Source organism: Oculina patagonica, chromosome 2 (genome assembly GCF_052425735.1).
Source record: "Oculina patagonica isolate OP01 chromosome 2, crgOcupat, whole genome shotgun sequence".
Taxonomy (NCBI): domain Eukaryota; kingdom Metazoa; phylum Cnidaria; class Anthozoa; order Scleractinia; family Oculinidae; genus Oculina; species Oculina patagonica.
Genome location: NC_135759.1, coordinates 18411322 through 18433764, shown reverse-complemented (window position 1 = coordinate 18433764; position 22443 = coordinate 18411322). Strand labels below are relative to the sequence as shown.

At 39.3% G+C, this 22443-nt stretch overlaps 2 protein-coding genes across 3 annotated transcripts; both read left to right on the top strand.

The window, feature by feature from the left end:
• The first annotated feature begins 3021 nt into the window (after positions 1-3021).
• LOC144643276 (uncharacterized) lies at positions 3022-10732 on the top strand. 2 transcript variants are annotated; one of them, XR_013568882.1, is made up of 5 exons: positions 3022-3157; positions 7252-7617; positions 8245-8634; positions 9102-9893; positions 10538-10732. XR_013568882.1 is itself a non-coding variant. In XM_078502479.1 (4 exons), exons 1-4 carry the CDS (start codon positions 3109-3111, stop codon positions 9323-9325), a joined length of 1029 nt encoding a protein of 342 aa, XP_078358605.1. In that variant the 5' UTR covers positions 3022-3108; the 3' UTR covers positions 9326-10732. The 2 variants fall into 2 exon arrangements, 1 of the variants encoding a protein (XP_078358605.1); XM_078502479.1 differs by having other exon boundaries at positions 9102-10732.
• Positions 10733-15654: 4922 nt separating this feature from the next.
• LOC144643275 (uncharacterized) lies at positions 15655-21412 on the top strand. The gene is made up of 4 exons (XM_078502477.1): positions 15655-15783; positions 17910-18293; positions 19211-19594; positions 20756-21412. The coding sequence occupies exons 1-4, from the start codon at positions 15732-15734 to the stop codon at positions 21007-21009; spliced, it is 1074 nt and encodes a 357-aa protein (XP_078358603.1). The 5' UTR covers positions 15655-15731; the 3' UTR covers positions 21010-21412.
• Positions 21413-22443: the final 1031 nt, after the last annotated feature.

The following is a 22443-nucleotide window of genomic DNA, read 5'->3' as shown; positions in this document are numbered from 1 at the left end:
ATAGCGGAATGAAAAAATCGTTTCGAAAAGAGCCACGGGAGTGTTGATCGAAATACGTTTTAAGTTAAAAACGCATAATCAAGCAACATTTAGCCATGTTCAGTACTGTCATCCGGTAGAGGGGGGCTTATAATCGGATGTATTATTTTGTTTCCAGGTAGATGGGCTTATAACCGGGGGGACTTATAACCGGAATTTTACGGTATGACAAAGACTGGGAAATGCGTTAGTGCAAGCATAATTTCCTTCTATTTAAACCCTTTACATATTAGAGGAAAGCAGGCAAAAGCAGTAGTTTCTTCACCAGTTTAAGCAGCGGTAACCATTTTGGCTCACTTCATTTAATTCGTTGACGCAATGACTGCGTTATCGTCAATTTCGTAAATGACCTCTAACTAGAATCCAATTAATAAAGCATTAATGCTGATTGCACAGTTAAGATCAGCAGACAGTACAAATAAATTTACGTTATAACCGATTATTATTACGCGTTGTTTTGAGGATATAGTGCGTTTCTCACCTCGGACAGTCTAAGGTCTGTTTGCGTAAATAGAAAAGATATCCGTTTCCCATTTTAGCTTACACACAGGATTATTTTTAAAAAGCACACTAAATGTGTGGTTTAAAAGAGCGCCCCCCGCCCCCGGCCCCCGTATCTGTTGATTATTCGAGGTTAAAAATGATGTCTTTTGTTGAGAAATATTAATAGCTTAGGAATTCCGCTCCTTGTGCTCTTACGGGTCATATCAAGTTGTCAAATATCAACTAAATTCCTTAAAACGAAATTAGAACTACCAGGAAGTTGAAACTGAAGAGCCTCCCAAGAACGGACATTTCACGTTTGAGTTTGACCCCACGGGTATCCGCTTACAACAATTTCGACTTTTACAAGCGGACAACGAAATGAAACCTCAAATGTTGGACTCACAGTACTAAAAGTTTGATGAATGACCAACCCCCCGAGGGAGCTACAAAAAATGTTTTTTTTTTTAAGGGAGGACTCCGCCCCGAGGTCAAAAGCCTTACGCTTTCATATACCATTTTTGACAGAAAAGGTCCCCTTTTCATATACTCATATACCTTCGATAGAAAATGGTACCCCTTTGACATACTCACAGAAGGGTTACTACATCTCTTTTCTTATTTTTTTCGCGTGAATACCCCCTTAAAATATTTAAATGAATCGACTGTTTGGTGGGTCTAGGTGAGATATTTTGAAAGGTCCTTTTAAATTCCAAAATGACTGTTTTCCCTTCTGTATACCCCAACTCGTTATATCCCTATCCTTTTATATACCTACAATAAGTGACAAAAGTATTGACACATTGTCATTTAGCCAATTTTTCAATTGATCTAATTTCACCCTTCGCCCCTCTTTCCCAGGCCCCCTTTCTCTTATCAATGTTGTAGTTTGTTTTTGGAAGCCCTTTCCACAGCTACAATCATACAACATTGAGGGGAAGGGGGGATTTTGGCAGAGTGTGATGAAATTTAGAAAACTAGTGGTAAATTTGCCATAAAAACTGCAAGGCGAAGTCAATGTGTCAACTGCTGTTGACTGAGATTTGCTGAGGTCTGTTTGCGTGAATAGAAAGGATATACGTTACCCTTTTTTAGCTCCAACAGGATTGTTTTTTACAAAGCACTCTAAATGTGTGGTTTAAGAGTATTTTTAGCAACGGTAACCATTTTGGCTGAATTCATTTAATTCTTTGACGCTGTGACTGCGTTATCGTCAATTTGTTAATGACCTAATTAGAATCCGATCAATAGAGCATCAATACTGATTAAACAGTTGAAAACGATAGACAGTACAAATAAATTTATGTTATAACCGATTAATCATTACGCGTTGTTATATTGATATATCGTGGTCTGTTAGCATGAATAGAAAGGATATCCGTTACCGTTTCTAGCTTCAACAGGTTTATTTTTTCAAAGCACACTAAATGCGTGGTTTAAGAGTATTTTTGATTATTTAAAGTTAAAAATGACGTCTTTAGTTGAGAAAATAAGAACAAAATGGGTTCAGATCCCGTCCATAAAATTTTGCGCGTTGACTCTCCCGGGTCGTATGATTCATTTTCTTGTTTTAGAGCGTTAAGCAGGGCTTATGCAAAGATATGTTCGTTTCTTTGTTAACTTGAAAAGGACGCGGCAAATATAGGAACAATGTACGTTCTTCAATTGCGAAACTAAATCTGCGGGATTATTTGGCTGGAAAATACTCCCATTTTAAAAATTAGTGGTAAATTTGCCATAAACACTGCAAGACGAAGTCGATGTAACAACTACTTTTGACTAAAGATTGTAGATCCCTGAAAAAATCACCCCTTTCGGGCGGAGACTCCCTGTGTATTACACTATAGCGAGTACGCTCCCCTCAGGGGGACTGGGAGTCCCAATATTTTCCAAAAAATAAAACCTTACTAAGAGAAGAGTCTCTACAGCCCCCCCCCCCCCCCCCCCCCCCCCCACTTCAAGTCCCAAGTCAGCCCACCAATTGGAAAAATGCTCCGCGATCCCTGCCCCTCCCCGGGTGCAACCCTCGAACGAGCAGTTCCCTGATGTCTTTTACCTTATAACTGCCTATCTTGAAATATCTTAGTGAACGTTTTCCAAACTTACAGCATTCACTTAAAACTGAACACCCTAAATGGCACTTAACATGAAATAAACCCGCCAAAAAAGGACCGACAAGCAGAAGATCGAATGAAAGGATCGAAAGTGAAAGGAAATATTTTAACGACCACTCCCAATCCCAAAAAAGAAAAAATAAACACTGAGACAATATTAAAAAAGTTCACAAAAGCGTGTTTTGTCAGTTAAATACAGTGTCTCCGTGTGATCTCCGGAAATAAGACTTATTTTTCTGTGTGTTTGAAGTTCTTTTATGACATTGGTTATCATAAAGCCATAAAGGTAGAGGTGTAATTACATTTTCTCGATAATCGGTTGTGACATCATTCGCGGATATTAATAACTGAAGAGGTTCACGAGGTGCTGGGTCAGATTGTTTGATATTAGTGAGTGGAAAATGTATACGGGTGCATCAGTTATATTGTTGCGCTTTGTTTGCGTTTACAGAAACAGAAGTGTGATGAGAAGATGTATTTGCTTTCGTGGCTCGTATGGATTTTAACGGCTGCTTTTTTGGGTAAGTCTTCTTGGCAGACATTTAAATACATATCTGGTTGCGCCGGCCGAAAAGTTTGGAAACATTGCGTTGCGTACGTGATTGTATTGAGTGGCATGCGTGAATGTTATTCAATTTATATACTACGACTGTAGCAGTTGGGATATAGAAGACCTTAATCAGCGACAGGCTTTGCAATGCAATAGCACAAGAAAGCTGTTTTTACAGATTACTACTCTTGTTCCAGTGCTATCAAAGGCAACGTTTTAGAATTGTACATAAATTAAGTAAATTTTGTGGGAACTTCGCTCGAAACGCTACTCAGTCGGTTGTGTCGACTGTAAAGAGCCGGTCAACTACACTGTACTCTGCTGCACTACTGTTGTTACTTCTATAGCTACTGGGGTCCTCTGGTGCTGCAACACACGAAAAATACAGGGAAAATAGCTCCACATTTTCGTACTGTCTTTAGTCAATCAGAGTGATCTTTTGATTCCATTTTGAGCTGGCAGTAATTAGTTATGCTTCGTTTGCATGTTGCTGAGCCTCCGTAAACAAGTTCAACTCGTTAAAGGTTACCGACCCCAGTCATACCCCAATTAGCTTATTAGTAAATCCATTGGAAAGACGTTCCATGACTGAATTGTGGAAACTCTTTTTAACGATTTACGGATAATCTAATGCAATAACAAATTTGACTTTAATTATTTGTGTTTATGGCAAGATATAGACGGTATCACGCCGCGAGTTCTAATAATCTGTGGTTTCCTTTACAAGGTCTTACTATGGTCTTACAAGCGATTACACTAATATTGCATTTGTGTTGAACGATATCTTTCATCGGATATTCCATTTAGAATTTGAGTTTCTACGTTTCTACAGTATGATGGTGAGATACAGATTTCCTTCACGAAAAATTCTGAAAATTTGCAATGTCCATCATAAAGAAACATATCAATAATCTCACCAGGGAAAAGTCCCGATTAATTCCTGAACTATGTGAGTTATGACTTCCTCTTTCGGACATCGTCAGTCACATGCGGTGTGAAACAATAGGCCTTATTCGTATTCTCGGTATTGGACTGGAACTAGCTTGCAATGGAGGCTCATGCGGGGGAATATCATTAAAAACAGCTTCATGCCATTTGCATTTGAAAAGATTACCCGCATTAGCCTCTATTGCAAGCTAGTTCCAGTCCAATACCGAGAATACGAATAAGGCCTATTTAAGTAGAGTCTTCTATTTATATATTTTCAGGACTGCAGCAGTAAAAAAGCAGACCGATGGAGTAGCTAGGAATACTGTACAATCGCAAAATAATTTCGAATAAAAATCCAACTAAAAATAAAATGATTATTCGCTTGACCAGCAGAGATGAACAAAAACAATCCATCGTCTTTGCGTTTGATTTTCTGAATCACTATTTTCTGAAGCCTAAAATAAGCATTTCTGGAATTTTTGTTGGCTTCTGAAAAATCATAAAGAGATTCATTGACATATTAGGGCCGAATCGCACTAGCGGACAAATTTTGCAACAAATGGTACATTTCATCATTAATGAGTCAAATGTTGCAGAACACAAGTGCGATTACGTTTTTCGAGACCTACAACTTGTCCAACATTTTAGGAAAACAAAGAAGCAGCTGTCTTATGATTGGTCTGCGTTGCACGCGCGATACATTTTGTCAAACAATTGCAAAAACAAGTGCGTACGACTTGTTGGACAAGGGCGAATTTTGTCAAAACGGACAAATCATCAAAGGGGCCGAAGTCCTGCCTCGAGGCAGGACATTTCATGACAAGTCGCATTCCCATGCCCTCGTAATGCCAGATAATTGTGTTTGGCCAAACTGGACCTAATAACAACACGCACACCAAAATTTTTGCGATAGTATGCACCGTGATGTGGCTCTCACTATCATAATTCAGCCGCAAAATCTTTCCGCGATAGGCAAGGCATGTTTATAAGCGAAGTATTTGCCCAATGTAAGAATGAGAATCTTGAGACGACTCATTATTCCACTGCATGAGAACACGCGTGCTCTAAATGCAATTTTTTTTAGATTTTTTTTTAACGCGTGGTACTGCATATTAAATGTTTGCCCAAGACGGCCGTGCTGAGAAATGTACAGGGATGCCAGAAGCACGTGCAAAGCTATTGTACTAATAATTTCACCTTTTGTTCTCTTCAAGATGTCTCTGACTTGTCGCGACAATTTTGTTTTTGTCAAAAATGTCATGACATTTAAAACTTGTCCGCTAGTGCGATTCGGCCCTAATTAGTAACATTAAAATATATTTTTTGTAGGCAGATTTTTTTTTTGCACGCTTCCTTATTAAAATGCACGCGACAAACGGACGTCACGCGAGCAGAGGTTTGCATGGCATGTGGGCATTTAGTATTGTCGTATACTCATATAACCCGCACACATTTTTTCCTTTTAAAATTCCTTATCACACATTTGACAAATAAGCCTGGCGTAAAAATAGATGTTCACAAATCTAATTACAACAGGAACTCACTTCTTAAGGCAGTTTTATTTTTTGACTTTAATTTCACCATTTACATTTTGAAAAGTGAGGTTCATCTAGATTTTGTGCATTACTTTTTCACCTGTTATATCGTTTTTCGGGTCAGTTGTTAGTTAACTCACTCCAATCCAATCCAATCAAATCTAATCCAATGACAACTTTACGCTCTGCCGGCGTACTCACTCCTTAGTCGTAAGAGACCAAAGTAGTGTAGAAGCTTCTCGTAAGCTAGGAATTCTACTGGTCATCTAGTGTAACAGTTGCTATTGTTTTGGGGGCTAGGAGCATTGTTCATGTAATGTAATGTAATGTAATGTAATGTAATGTAATGTAATGTAATGTAATGTAATGTAATGTAATGTAATGTAATGTAATGTAATGTAAAAACTTTATTTAAACACGGGAAACCATCAGTTACAATAAGCTCAAGTATTAAAGAAACTAAAACTAAAACTGCTTTACATGATTGCGGTGTGGGAATCATATACGTCAGCTACCTTCTTGATAATTTTCTTAAAATTATTAACTGATGCGGCATTTTTAAGACATTTGGCATGTTATTCTAGAGCATAGCGCCGCTGTAAGAAAAGCTTCGTTTTAAATAGTTGGTATTTGGTTTGGGTAGCGTCGGCTTTCCCTCAGAGTCTCTCAAGTTATAAACAGAGTGACGCTGAGAGAAAAGGTTTTGTAGGTAATCTGGGGTAAGTCCATTCATGGTTTTATACATTATTAAGGCTTTCATGTTGTTTGTTCTATTGTTCGCTCGAAGGTTAGCGAACATGCATGCATTGCAGGTTGCAAGAATGGGATGTAACACGTGAAATATTTTTAGCAATTGGCAATGCAACGTTTGTTGCATTACAAGTTGCAAGAAACATTTCCTTGTGTAACATTGTCTTATCTTTCGAATTTCCCCGGGTCTCCTCTCTCCTCCGAAAACCAACAGGAGGGTCTGAATGGGGGTACCTCGACAACACAAAACACTTAATTTTTTGGCTCTGTAACATGAAACAGTTAAATTTTAGCTACTTAACACTAACAGTAAAAAATTCACTGTAACAGTAAATTTTATCCAAAAAGAAACAAAACGGCTCAAAAATGCCAATCTTATTTTGTTGAAAATATGAAAATGTTTTCGGCCATTTTCCGACGATTCCCGATCATTTCGGAAGATTTCTGAAGACTACCGAAGATTCCCAAAGGTTGCCGGAGATTCCCGAATACCTCCGAACATGACCGGAGACTACCGAAGATTTCCAAGGAGAACACAGAGCACAGGCTCAAAGTTCAGGAGCAATTCTATTACCGATATTCGAAGAGCAGATAAGAATTTACTATAGTAAAAGACTATGGGTTTTTCACGAAAGAGCTTCCAAACACTTAACAGTATTTTCCTCGGAAACAGTAAATATTAAAAAATTGGCCAATTGAACAGCAACAACTAAAAATTATGGGCAAATAACATTAAACACCAAACCCCATTCAGACCCTCCAACAGGTGTATTGTACACCAAGAAAATATATATTAAAAAAATAAAAACAAATTAAAGGAGAACTGATTCTTTATTATTTATTTTTTCAGCGAGTACGAAAACAACAACAGCAGTAAAAAGACTAGCATGCAAGAATGGGCAGCTGACCTTGCACTACAAAGCCGCGGACAGAAACGTGAATGCAGTCCAAGATGTTGAGTGGAAAATAAAGTTCCTTGGCACTGGATGGTTCAGTTTCTCTTTCTGCAGTCAGAAAAAATTCGGCGACATTAATTGTAAGAATAAAGCAGTGCTGGCAGATGGCATCACTTTTGTAAGCAATTCCAAAAATGGCGCGGTGACTATAGAACGCTCAAGGAACGCCACACACGACCACGCCCAGATAATGTGTCAAGTTCATTACTTTGACGACTCTGTATCTCGTCGCGTCTACGAAGTCAACTTTACCGCACAGTGTAAGTTCATTTGTATGTGTAAGTTCAGTAAGCGTTTCTTACTTTGTCATGGTGTATTGCACTTTTTGAGAAAAAGCGTTGGGTTGGGGACCCGATGTCGCTCCCAGGACATTTTCTACTTTTGAAGAGAAAACCCCAGGGAACGAAGTTCGGTTGGGACCTTAAGGTGAGAGAGAGAAAGAGAGAAATCGTGAGTGTTGGGGACTCAAATGAAGAAAAATAAGGAAAGAAAAAAAGTGGTACTATGAAACTAACAGAGGAGAGTGGAATCTTGGAGATAGGGCCCTAATTTAAAAGGAGTGAAATCGTAGGAGTAGGGGGTCTAAATGACCATTATAAAGGAAAAGAATCTTAGGGATGGGGGGGGGGGGGGTGAGTGGGACCAAAGAAGGCTGAATTGTACGGTTGTGGCTCTAATAAAGGAAATTTGAATCGTTAGGGTGGGGACATTTTATAAGGGAAAAGAAAAATCGTAAGAGTATTGTAATTGCAAGGGTGGGGAAACAATAGGACATGTGGATAATAGAAGAACCAGCTTCATAGAGTCACATGAAATGCTGTATGTTAAAATGGAAACACGCCTATTGTTTGGACTTCATATGTACATTTTCTTTTTTTCATGTACAGGTGTGAGGATTCAAGAAGGGCGTGATCTTAACCTAACAAAGATCCTGCTAATGAACTTGTCTCCTAGTGAATGCCAACGTGTGGTCGATATAGAGTGGTACGACATTAATGGAAGCAGATTTGCACACTGCGGCTCTTGTCAGGTTTGCAGGAACACAACAGACAGCAAACATCCTGTGCCAGTTTTCTGGAACAGATTGCAAGTTAGAAGAGGGTCACTGTTGCTGACTGGAATTCAGCATAGCGATAACGACCTCGAGATTAAAGTCAAAATCCACTTCGAATCACCAGCTGCAAAGTCGACGAAAAGGGACAATATTGACAAAAACATGGAGACAGCACAAGTGTACAGAATATGGATTTTTGTTAAAAGTCCTCGTAGTTCTCCAGGTACTTAATTGGATTTTTTTTTTAATAATAGTTGTTTAAAAACTAGCCAGACAATAAGGCAGACGAAATGACAAAACACTCAACAATACAGAAAACTTAGAAGAAACAATAAATTTTTAGATTTTCTTTAAAAACTCTTCGATGGATAGTGGAATACTTGAAATATGAACTGATGATAGCTTCGCCGATATTATTTTGCCATCGTGCCACATATAAAACAAACAGCTACGCAGGCTAAACCGTAGGCTCGATTTCCAGCCGTTTTGGAAGTCTGGTGTGTTATTTTCCTCCAACGAGCCCTCCAACGTGGTGTGGGGGAAGGAACGCGGGCCAATAAAACGGCTAGAAATCGAGCCTAACTAAACCGGTGGCCATAAAATAGAGCAACGCACTCTGGTCGCCCAGTATAAGTGTCATTCGTGTTCTGTGATTGGCCTGTTTTGATCTGTTTCTCTCCCTCTTTTCAGAACCAAATTCCACACCGCCTTTTTCGATTCAGCCCACTTCAAGAATGGCCACAAGAACAGGTAGATCCAGTCTCCCCTCTTCTTCCAAAGGTGACGTTGCTTGCATACCTTTTGCTGTTACCAAGTCTTCAAGGAGCGGTGCCTCAGCTATGTGTACACGTGTACAACTGTGGACAGCGGTTACGATTGCAGCGACTGTTTACCTTCACTTTAATCAGAGATGATGAAAACCTACGTTTAGGAATGAGGTGAAGATGATACCCAGCATGCATTAGTGGTCGTGTTTCTACGTCACATGTGGCATACTGTGAAATTAATAATAACAAACATGTGACTCTATGTTGGACAGAATAGTGCGGAATTAGTCCGATTTATAGACGATAATACCATTTGCTATTTACTTTGTTAAACGATATAGTAAGAAAAGGAAGGTTTCGAAAAGGTTCCATACATTAAATACAATTGTATGTACTCCAGTTTCTCGAGGCTCAAACATTGAGATTCGAGGGAAACAAAATTAGGTGGTTTCCCGAAGGACCAGTCATGAAGTGATTTGTTTTATAGCACAAAGACAGAGGTGGTCAACATTCGCAGTTAACAGTGTACTGTTACCCTCTGACGTCATAGATTTTACAACGTTGCAGAGACTTTTGGCGGGAAACAGTTTTATTGTTGGATGTCATGTGACCTCGAAATAGCCAATGTAATGAGAGCGCAGGCTGTCGAGGAAAAAAATCCAGCTATATAACAGTTCTTTTTATTTATCTGCAGTTGTAAAGAAACTCACTTAAGGTGATTCCACGGTATTGCATTGCGCATCCTAGCTGCGCATAAGTTTTCGCGTCATTTAGCGCGCGCAAGAGCGCGCGCGCACAGAACACTACGAGATTCCCTTTAGGCAAAGCTCGGTAGGGAAATAAATGGTCATTTTCTCTTAAACGAGCACGGTGACCCCCATTTTTTAATGCAATAATTTAAATGTCATACGGTTGTCTACAATATATTGCAATTTAAAGAAAAGTTTAAAATTCTACATTGAGATATTTTAATTTTAGTGCCGTAAAAGCACGTTTTTAGGTAGTGCCGTTAACGTGCGCACAGAGCAAAATCTTTAATTTCTTCATTATCTTAATTCCTGTACAATAAGAATAGTTTTTAATATAAGATCAAAGTCTATTTTGTTGGACTAGACTAATTTTTTAATGCAAAAATGATTTTTCTCGAAACAATAGCAATCCCCATTTGGATTACTAGGGTTCCTAATATATACCTCGCGGGTCGTATATTTACTATAATGCCATCCATTTTACACAAAAACTAGCGCGGTGACCCCCATTTTTTATTTTATTTTTTTAATCCTCATAACATAATTGTAACCTGGACCAAGTTTCAGAAAATTTTTAATACTCCTTCTATTTCAGTGGAATCACCTTAAGAAAGGATACTATTAACTTTATTTGCTCAGTGTTATAAAAATAAGTAACGTCTCTAAGTCTATTTATTATTGTCTTGCTTGGTTATAGGTAGTATAATATCAAGGCACACTGTAAATAGTTGTAAAAAATATTAGCCATGGAAACTGACCAAGAAGATGTAAAATGAACCAAGATTAAATGATTTACTATTGTCATTCAGAATAACATTTTTAACTAAGAGGAAAACAAACCGTTATACCACTAACAGCATAACTGCACGACAGGTCTGGAAGTTGAAGCTGAAGAACCTCCCATGAGCAGATATTTCTCTTCAAAGGATATTTTAGTATGATCCCACGCATATCTGCTTACGGCAAGTTCGACTTTTACAAGCGAAAAGCGAAACTTTTGACTTGGCGCTAAAGTTTTGAAGAGCGACCAAACATCGAACGAGCAGTTTCTTCAGCTTCTAATGTAATCTCCCTATCCTGCCTATCTTGATCTATCTTGAAGATCAAACTGCAAACTTAAAACATGATCTAACTGAAAATACTGGAACCAGTATTGCGATCGGTATTGGACAGTTATGAATTAAAACTGTTCTTAAGCCGATCTGTTTTTTCTGTAAACTAAATTTTCGGTGACTGTTCTGTTCACCTTCATCAGAGTTTAAAAGTTCGTTTGTGCTCGCGCTAGCAATCTGTTGCGCTTCTTACGTTATTGATTTTAAATTAAAGGCACATAAGCGCGAGGGAACGCTTTCCGTTCGTTTACAGCGTCGCTGTCCAAAGTGGAGTGCCACGACTCCAAGAAAAGCCTCTTGGTGTAATTGCTTATGCCACGTTCGAGGATCTGGGCGTCTTTCGGATCGATATTGTGTTCCGTTGTGTTCTCGGCGTGCTGCTTTATCGATGATTCGGCCTGGATTATGCTCGGCTCCGCGCGAGGAACATGAGCGCTTGCTTTCACCGATGTACGTAAAGGGGCAGCCGCGGCACTTCACTTTGTAAACAATTCCAGCTATTCGGTTTGCCGTTGGTCGATCTTTTGGCTTTCTGAACACATGGCCCAATGTTCTTACAGGCTTGAATGCCGTCCAAATGTGGAATTTCTGGAGGACACGACCCACGCGATCCGATGCGCCTCTTACATACGGAATGACTGCGAGCCTCAGTGGTCTTTCTTGTGTGCGCCTTTCTCTGGTTCTGTTCCTTACGTATTTCTTAAACAGGACGTCAGGTATCCGTTTGCTCTAAGATCCTTGATGACTCGATCTTGTTCACTGCTTTTGAGGTCTGGGTTTGGCGGTAGCATGTTGGCCCTGTTTAGTAGTGTTTTCACCACGGCTTCCTTGTGCTGCATGGGGTTGTGCGATGCGAAGTCGAGGTACTTGTTCGTGTGATTTTTTTTCCTGAAGATGCCAATCTCTATAGAGCCATCACTCAACACGGTGATTTAAGAATCCAAGAAGGAGATTCTCTGCCCCTTGTCCGTTTGACTTGCACGTTCTATTGTGAATTGGATGTTGTTGTCTATAGAGTTGAGATGTCGGTGGAAAACCTACACGTCCGATTTCTTCAAACATACGTTTGAGTCGTCGACATACCTCCTCCACCATTTAGGCGCAACTGGGAATGTGGACAAGGCTCGTTCTTCGATGTTACTCATAACAAGGTCCGCAATCACAGCGCTGACGAGTGATCCCATTGCGCAGCCAAATACTTGGTGGTAATACACTCCCTCATAAGTGAAATAGCTGTTGTTAAGCATGATCTCCGGACTGTTCGAGTTTCGTTTTTACAACATCGATTTCCAACTTAACCGATATGGATGTGAAAAGGGATACAACGTCAAAGGAGACAAGTTCCTCATCGTCTGCAACTCTTTGGTTAATAATAAATTCTTAATACTCAGTCGGGTTGCGCACGGTGTAGTTGTTCTCTTTTTGAAAGGTCTTGAGTATTTTAGCCAAGTACTTGGGTACCTCGTATGTCGGCGAGCCAATGCAGCTGTTTATTTGCCTTAAGGGAATGCGATCTACCTCCGCTGGAACTACGTATGGTCATCACGTGGTCTTAGTTCCACTTTATAAACTTTTGGAAGTCCATAAAAGGATGCTGGATTTGGATCGGGAACTTGGAGTCGCTTGTACTGCTGCTCAGAAAGATTTCCGGACTGCTTAAGGTCTTGCAGCTTCTTCTGTAGTTCTTTTGCAGTTTTAGCTGTCGGGTTCCGTCTTTTGTCCGTGATTGGCTCGTACGTCTTACGGTCTTGGAGCATGGAGCTGATTTCTTGTTGGTAATCAGACTTGTTCATCACTATGACAGAATTACCCTTGTCCGCGGGAAGAATGAGTATGCTCTCGTTCTGCCGAAGATCTCTCAGTGCCTGCCGCTCTTCTCTCGTTATGTTGCTTGTTCTCGGTGGCTTACTGTTCTTAAGCATATGGCTCACTTCAACCCTTATTTCGTCTTGCGCAGCAGCTGGTAGTCCCGAAATGCTCTGCTCGACTGAGGCCACAATATCTTTTCGAGGTACAGTATTGAGTCAGGAGTCACTGCGCAACGTAAGAAGCGCAACAGATTGGTAGCTCGAGCACAAACGAACTTTTAAACTCTGATTAGTTGAAGGTGAACAGAACAGTCACCGAAAATTTAGTTTACAAAAAAACCAGATCGGCTTAAGAACAGTTTTAATTCATAAATTAAAACATCTACTTGAAACTAAACACCCTAAATGTCCTTAATCACCGTAAATGGTATTAAACACGAAATGCTGGTAAGGATTCCATGTTAGCACACCATAACTCACCATTTCTGACTCGATTTCCCTGAAACTTTCGCATTTTACTCGACATTTATCGAAGATTAATACGCTTGTCAATATGTCGATGTAATGATTGCGAGTTTTGCGCGATGTTAACTTTATTGAACACACCTATTTGGATAAAACTGCTATTTCCAAAAACTGAGCGCTACTGCAATAAGCTCATTATAACATCTTATTATGACTCTCTAAGTTTCGGAAAAATCGTTGGAACAGAAACCTCGATACAATTTGATCATCAAAATATTAATCACGGGCAAACTTCGAGGCTGGGAACGCTCCAGCGCTTCCACATTTCGCCCAAAAGTACCATAACCGAAGACAAAGAAAGTGCAATGCATTAGTTTTGTTTGCTCCAAATCACATTCGGCTATTTGCAAGGATGAAAAAGTTTGAGCAAATATTATAAACTCACCATTTGCGTCAAAATGTAGGTAGGTAGGAATGTAGGAAGGTCGCCAAATTTACGTTTTTCTAAATTACATGAAAACTAACCGTACGAATTGCTTAAAAGAACCGGATCATCATCATGTTTAGTATCTCCGTTATTAATAAAACAAGAATATTGGTATTACAGTTGAATCCCGATAACTGGAACCTTCAAGGAAAATCGAAAAAGGTTTGAGATATCGGAAGTTCAAGTTATCGAGGGTAAAAGTAGCAAGAAAACAACCTGGAGGGGAATCAGAAAAGGTTCGAGTTAGCGGGAAGTTCGAGTTATCGGGATTCAACTGTAAGTGAAAACTGACTATTATGAGACTCGACAACAAATACTAAAGAAACAATGTCTTGCACATTGAGCGCGCGACTGTTTTCTATCGGCGATTATAGTTCACCACTAAATTTTCTCCGATTCTGATTGGTTTAAATTGAACACGTGACGCGATAGTGCCCGCGCGCCGGAGGGCACTATCAGCCCATAGTGCCCTCCCGAGCGCACCCGTGCCTTTTTTGTAAACAAGCGTGCCTGCAGACAAAAAAACCCAACCAAATTCACTGCATTTGGTGGGCTTCTTGTATGGTTTTGTTTCGTTTGTTAAATTTCGGCTTTTAATTGAGTTTTTTATCCTGAAAAGTAAAAATAATAAAGACAATAGAGTGTTTCTGTCTCGGAACTATCGGTCTGATAGTTGCCCCTTGGAAATTTGATGTTCTTAAAACTAGCATATTTGCCCTCGAAGCTTCGCTTCTCGGGCTAATATTTGTTTTATGAACATCAAATTTCCGCGGGGCAACTATCAGCCGATAGTTCCTCGACAAAAACACTCTATTGTTAAAATAGAAAACAGTGGGAGAACCAATCAGATTCGCGGATTTCCAATAGAACACAGCTGAGTATCTACTAATAGTATATAAAACTAAAAAGAACGGAGAGAGCGAGACTTGACTTGACACAAGGTCAAACGCTCAAAACGATTAGAACTTCCCGGAAGTTGAAGCTGAAGAACCCCCCATGAGCGGATGTTTGTCGCTTACGGCAAAGTTGACTTTTACAAGCAAACAGCGAAACTTTCGACTCGGTGCTAAAGTTTTGAAGAGCGACCAAACATCGAACGAGCAGTTTGTTCAGCTTCTAAAGTAATCTCCCTATTCTGTCTATCTTGGTCTATCTTAAAGATCAAACTTGAAAAATCTACTTAAAACTGAACACCTAAAATGTCCTAAATCACCGTAAATGGTTCCAAACACGAAATGAACCCGCCTAAAAACCTATAAAGGAACCGACGAGCGGAAAATTTAATAAACTATAGAAAGTGAAAGTAAATATTTACGTACGTCTCTTGAACGTTTTTGCAAACTTAAAGCACTGATTTACTTGAAACTGAACGACAGACCCTAACTATGGTACGAACAGAAAATTGAATAAACTATAGAAAGTGAAAGTAAATATTTTGATGACCACTCCCGATGAGGCTCCTCAGGGCCAAGATAAACTACAACAAACATTGAAACAAATATTGTAAAATTCACAAAGAAGCGTGTATTGACTCTCCTTGTTTTTTGTATTTTAATTGGTTTTTATTAGTTTACAATAACATATATAGAAAGTGAAAGTAAATATTTGAATGACCATTCCCGATGAGGCTTTTCAGGGCCAAGGTAAATGTAAACACTGAAACGACAAATATTATAAAAGTTCACAAAAAACGTGTATCGACCCTCCCTGTGATTTCCGGAAGGAAAACATGATGTCCACTGTGTTGACAGTTCTTTTATGGCGCATGGTCTGTTGTGACATCATTCGCGAAAAATAGTAATAGCTGCAGAGTTCAAGAGGTGCTGGATCAGCACATTAGCTCACATTGTTTCCTAAAGCGGAACAAGTTAATCGGGTAATCATGTACCATGTGCAACAGTTAAATCGCTGTGCTGAGCGTATCGACAAAAGATGATGAATTCGCTTCCCTGGATTGTAAGGATTTTATCGGCTGCTTTTTTGGGTAAGTGTCTTTGTCTTTGTACATAAAGACATTTAAACGATATTTGCTCAGTGGTTGCTCCGGCCGAATAGGTTGAAAATGCATGCTCAAGTGATTGTAGTAAATTTAAGGGGGCACGAGTGAACGTGAGTATTAATTCAATTTAAAAGTACCCTGGCCTAAGAGGGGTTCTAAGAACACTCACACAGGCTGCAACAGTTGTGGTAGAGAAGTTACCTACAGGTTGTGCGATATAATACAGTAATAGTAGCAAGCAAGTTATATTACCATTTTGTAACTCATGTCTCTTTGTCATGAAATGAAAGCGGAACTTTGCAGTGACTTTGCATTAAACTCACTAACTGCTTCAGTTTTCACCCGTAAAGAATGTGCATTATCGTTAAATCCATAGTTTACTACATGCGCTTTGATCGTCACAAAATATAGCTCAATGGCTCCTGTCTTCAGTGAGTGATCTGATTCCATTTTGAGCTAATTAATTATGTGCTTCGTTTGCATCGTGTTGTCACGCTATCTAGCGAGCACGTTCAATCCATTAAAAGTTTCCCCAATCATACCCCATTTTTTACGCTAGGATTCGTGGAAACGCTTTCCAATAATTTACGAAAAAATCTAATGCAATAGCAAAATGTTCGTTTATTGGTGTTGATGGAAAAATATAGTCACACGCTGCGAGTTCTCAGAAGCGTCCGTGGGCATTGTTTATTCTGTGGTTTCCTTTAATAGTGGTTCCATTATCTGCCTTATCAGTTGAATGATACCTTTTATCAAATATTGCGTGTAGTAAGCGAGTTTCTTCGTTTCTACGTTACGATGCCGAGATACGAATTTCTTTCGTAATAAATTGTAATTTCGATAAGTCCATTATAAAGAAACATGTCAATTATCTGGTAAGGGAAAATTCCCGGCCCCGAGCTAGCTTTGTCAATTATGACTTCCTCTTTCGTTTTAGCTTCCGGACAACGTTCGATCTGATATGCAGATAGCGCCTGCTCGTAGGCTAATATGCAGAGTCTGCAATAAATTTCAATTTAATAGAGTCTTCGCTTAATACAGTTTCAGGACTGCAGTGGTAAAAAAGCCGACTAAGGGAAGAGCTTGCAATATTATACAATCGCAAAATATAATAAAAATAAAATTAAAATAAACTGGTTATTCGCGTAACCAGCAGGGGTGAAAAACAACAATCCATCGTCTTTGTATTTGATTTTCTGAGTCACTTTATCGTTAGCTTACGAGCAGCCTTTTTGAATTTCTGTTGGCTTCTGCTAACGATCACAAAGAGATACATTGACATATTAGTAACGTAAAAATATATTCTGATCTAGTTGTTTTTGAAGGCAGATCTTTGGCACGTTTCCTTTGACTTGTGAGACCCTAAACAAACTAGAGTCACGCGACAAACGAAAGTCACGCGACCAGAGGCTGTGACTAAACTCAAACACGCATGAATGAACGAAAACTTTATAAACGTGTCGATTTGTTTAGCTTTACAGCTAATAGGGGACACAAAGCCTTTGTAAATTCTAAGTTAAAAGATAGATAAAGAAACAGATAAATAATGAAAATAGACTATACATATTGTTATAAAAAATCTTCCTATCACTCATTCTAAGAAAATGACGCATCTATTAAATGTACTTAACTCTTTTATATCATACGTTTGACTAACTAGTCTGTTGTAGAAAATGTTGTTAATAAAAACAATAACAACGTCAGAGTTCACTTATAATTGAAAATTCCAAGGCGATTATATTTTGACTTTCGCCATTTACATTCTGTCAAGTAAGGATGATCTGACGTAAACGTTACCTTAGCCTTAAAAGTAATCCTCTATAATAAGTAATCATTTATAATAAGTACCTTATTATAGAGGATTAATGCTACTTAAATTGAGGAAAAATAGCCGCGTGAATAATGGAAGCGCGACGCGCTGCCAGTTTTTCCCTCATGCGCAGTTCTATACGTATGTCTTCATTTTCTTGCTTTCCCTGGTTTTTTCCTTCGAAAACTAACTTGCGTATTAAAGAAAAGATGCAACGTCTCCCGTTTTTCACGATTTAACCTAAAAAAAAGTTCATCATTAGCATTAATGGAGTGCTGATAATTTGTTTTTCCTTTTTCAGTGAGTTCGAAAACAACGTCCTCAGCAACCAAACCGCCAATAAAAAGGCAAGCATGCATGGACGGGCAGTTGACTTTAAATTGTGAAGATGCGGATAGAAACGTGAATGCAGTCCAAGATGTGGAGTGGAAAATAAAGCTCCTTGGCACTGGATGGATCAAGTTTTCTTCCTGCAGTTACAAGTCCGGTGTCATTAATTGTTTTGCACACAGAGCAATACTGGCAGACGGCATCACTTTGTTAAATAATTCTAATGGCGCGGTGACTATAGAACGCTCAGGAAATGCCACACACGACCGCGCCCGGATAATGTGTCAAGTTCATTACTATGACCACTCCACACCGCCATCTCGTTGCGTCTATGAAGTCAACTTTACCGCGCAATGTAAGTTAAACGTGTAGCATGGCTTACTTGCTATGGTCATTGTTTTTTGCACTTGTATGAGACAGAAATTGTAGGGATGGGGGCCCTAGTGAAATAAAAAGGAATCGCATGGGCTGGGTACCCCCACAACAACAAAAAAAAGAATCATTGTGTGGAGGCCCTAGTCAATAAAGAGGAATCTTTCGTTGTGAGGACCCTTATTGGGGAAAGAGGAATCTTAAAGGTGGCTTTCTAATAAGGGAAATCGTAGGAGTGGAGACGTTAATGCAAGAAAGAGGAATCGTAAGGGTTGAGGACCCTGGCCGAGGAATGAATGAAAAAGAATCGCAGCGATTGGGACCCTAACGGAGGAAGCCCGAATCATAAGGGTGAAAACTTGAATGGAAGGAGGAATCGTAGGGGTGTGATCAGAAGGAAAGTGGAATCGTTTGGTCCTAATAAAGGTATTTGGAATCGTAGGGATGGGGCCTTATAAGGGAGAGAATTATCATAAGAGTACAGACAGCATTCTCTAAACGGACACCTCTTTAAGACGGGCACCTGGTGTTGGTCCCGTCCCTGCCGTTTTTCAGTCATTTTACTGTAACTGAACTTCGTATAAGACGGACATCTATCTAAGATGGAGAGTTGGAGCCGGTCTCGACGGTGGCCGTTTTAAAGAGAGTTGACTGTACAGTCAAGTGCATGATTCAAAAACGGCAGGAAAGGGACCAACACCAGGTGTCCGTCAACCGTTCTTATAGAGGTGTCCGTTAAGAGAAAGTTGACTGTATTGTAATTTTAAGTGTGGGGAAATAAGAAAACAGGTAGTAATAAAAGAACTATTTTTATAGTGTCAGTTGAAATGCTGTATAAGCAGTATTCCTTAATTAAACTACATAGACTACATATCTATATTTCCTATCTTTCATGTGCAGGTGTGAGGCTTCAAGAAGGACGCGATCTTAACCTAACAAAGATCCTACTAATGAACTTCTTACATGATGAATGTGAACGTGTGGTCGATATAGAGTGGTACAGCATTAATGAAAGCAGATTCGCATACTGTGGCTCTTGTCAGGTTTGCACAAAGACAAGAGACGGCAATCATTCGGTGCCAGATTTTTGGAACAGATTGCAAGTTAGAAGAGGCTCACTGTTGCTGACTAGAATTCAGGATAACGATAACAGGCGCAAGTTTAGAGTCAAAGTTCATACAAAGCCACCTAAAGGGTCGGCAAAAAGGTACATTGGCACAAAGATGGAAACAGTACAAGTGTACAGAATATGGATTTTTGTCGACAGTAGTAGTGATTTTCCAGGTAATTAGATTATGACTTTAGAGTGACTTAAGGTTTAACAGCTATCTCAACTCATCTTCTTTCATTTTTCTTTGCACCTTGTGAAAACAACTTTTCTATTTTTTATCTGCGTTTCTCTTTTGAAAGTTGACGGTCCTTCATTGAAAGCCCGCGGGGAGGGGGGTACTCTCCCAAATTACCTATACCGGTATGTGTTGCGGAACAGTGTCGTGATTTTGGGCTCCCGATCTGGAACGGGGTATCCATTTTAGGAACGATTCCTTTAATGAGTTTGATATTTCGAACCCACGATAGTTTCAAATTATCAGCAGCCAAAACGGGGTGGTAAAAAAATGACCTGTTTCCAGAAAGGGGTATCATTTTCGATGGAAATTCTTTTAAAACAGGATGCTATTTCGAAGACCCGGGCGGCACATAGCCACCGAAAACAGATCTGAGTACTCTCTTCGGCATTGGAAGGCTCGCAAAATAGAACTTACAAGTGGTGACAAGTAAAACTAAACCACTATACTTATTTGAAGTTCTTTAACGTATTTTTATATTACTTGAATAATTTTGAGCCTCACAAATCCCCGGACAAATAGTCACAAAGAGTAACAACGTCACAGCATTGTACTGTGTATTAAAATTTTGTGTGAAAATCAGCCGACCAGATTCTCGGAGAAAGCTTGATAAAACGAAAAAATAACAGCCACGCCATGTTCGCCGTTCAATTTTGGGTCAAAGTTTCATCTGAAACACCGTATAGGCCATACCCTAGCTCTTGTAACAATACAAAAACATTGTCACACCTCTATAAGACGGACACCTCGTCATTTTTCAGTCATTTTACTGTAACTAAACTCCCTATAAGACGGACACCCCTCTAAAACGGACAGTTGCAGCCGGTCCCGACGGTGTCCGTTTTAGAGAGAGTTGACTTTTTAACACAAAATACACTTTGAGCCAACCTTTTCAGAAAACTGTGCATGGATTCTGTTTTATGTTTCATAGGCACAAAATCAATACTGGTGTCTACGCGTATGTCATGTAAACGTGTCTTAAGTTCTAACGTACAACAGTTTAAGAGTGACCCATTGTCTGCGTTTCAAATTCCCTTTCTTTGTTTGCAAACCCTAAATCTCTTCCAATATGTTTTTAACTCTGTTATTCCAATTTCAGCACCAAACACTGCTACTACCACGTTAACAAGAGCTACTGCTTTCGCTCTGTCCATCTCAAGACCCGACACAGAAAGACCTATCTCCAATCTCCATTCGCCCGAGCCATCATACCCAGGGGATGTTGTTAGCACACCCTTCACTACTGCCAAGTTGCATTCTGGATCTCACTCTTCAGCCTCAATTACACGTGGGCAGCTATGGCCAGCAGTTGCGATTGCAGAAACTGTTTTATATTTGATCAAACTGAGATGATGAAAACACACATTTGTTGAAGGAAAGAGAGGAAATAACCGAGAATAACCGATCGAATCAGTGATCTGTACTGAGACGTGGTCCAAAGAGGTCGTTATCCGTCCCCTCTCGGCGTGATTTATCTCTAGCAGTGGAGAATCATTGCGTCGCATATCATAATCTGTGGTCTGGCAGGTTGTACCACCAACATGGCTTCTTGAGAGACTGTAGTATCTATAATCGACGGGTTTGCGGCGTAAGGTGTTTAGCCCAACTACCAAATCTTACGTGAGGGCCAAGGGAGTTTTTTTCTGTTGGATTTGCCCTGCGGGTTGCAGCTATTTAAAGGTGTGGGAAGATTCTGTTGAATATTGGACCATAGTTATTAGAGAAGGACGAAAAGGCGTGTCACAGCACTTGACACGAAAACACTGGAGGAACAAACTTTAACATTTTCTTGAGAATTTTGTTTTGCTGTTTTGCTGTCAGTCATGACTATAATAAAAAGAGTTTCCATTTGCCAGCCTACGGTTTGGATGTAACATTAAAGATAATTATAGAAACCGCTGAAATAACTTTGGGTCGAAAGGTTGTGTTAAGAATTCCTGCATATTGCATGTTTTTGGTCGAATTTTTGTATAGTTATTTAGAATTGTAAAGAAAAAATGCTCATATAGGAGAAAAAATATTTTAAAAGATGCATTACTTTAACATGTAAACGTAACTCATAAGGCTAGGTTTCGTTAACAGATATATTTATTTCTGTTTATTCAGTGTTTTCTATTAAGTTTTTATTAATTTTAAAAACATCATAAGTATTTAATTATAAATATCAAAGTACGCTGTAAATAGTCGTCAAAATATATAAAGCAATGATAGCGAACTTTACGCTGAATCCACGTGATGTCGTTTTCTTAAAAGGCCCAAAATTCATTCTAAGTTTCAAACTGGCAGTTTTGGTGGATCTGGAGTAAAAATCGGGCTTAATGTACGTGGTGGTATTTCATCACAAGAACCAAACATCTTGGTTTTGACTAACCAAGTGCCACTATAATTTTCGATTCTTATGGACCTGGAGTGATGGTTAGGTTAAATTCACGTGTTGGCATTTTATCAAAAAGGTCCTAAATGTGCATATAAAGTTTGAAACTGGCAGGTTTTGGTGGATCTGGAGTGAGAATCAGGCTTAATCTACGTGGAGGAGTTTCATCAAAAGGGCCAGATATCATTTTTTTTGCAATAAAAAGCTTTATTAGTGTTAGAGCTTACAGTACAAGGAAACAATAAACTAACAGGAAGAAAGAAAAAAATAAGAAATTTTAAAGGTATTTACATGCGTTACAATTAGTTTTACATATAGTGCATACAAGGGCCAGAAATCATGATTTTGATTAACAAAGTGGCACTATCGTATTCGTTCCTTAAAAACCTGAAGTGAACTTTACGCTGAATCCA

Bases quoted from the DNA above. Each gene is read 5' to 3' on its own strand.
- LOC144643276 (XM_078502479.1), top strand. From the start codon at position 3,109: ATGTATTTGCTTTCGTGGCTCGTATGGATTTTAACGGCTGCTTTTTTG. The intron at 3,158-7,251 runs GTAAGTCTTCTT...TTATTTTTTCAG, and splicing joins TTTAACGGCTGCTTTTTTGG to CGAGTACGAAAACAACAACA. The intron at 7,618-8,244 runs GTAAGTTCATTT...TTTCATGTACAG, and splicing joins AGTCAACTTTACCGCACAGT to GTGTGAGGATTCAAGAAGGG.
- LOC144643275 (XM_078502477.1), top strand. From the start codon at position 15,732: ATGATGAATTCGCTTCCCTGGATTGTAAGGATTTTATCGGCTGCTTTT. The intron at 15,784-17,909 runs GTAAGTGTCTTT...TTCCTTTTTCAG, and splicing joins TTTATCGGCTGCTTTTTTGG to TGAGTTCGAAAACAACGTCC. The intron at 19,595-20,755 runs GTAATTAGATTA...TTCCAATTTCAG, and splicing joins CAGTAGTAGTGATTTTCCAG to CACCAAACACTGCTACTACC.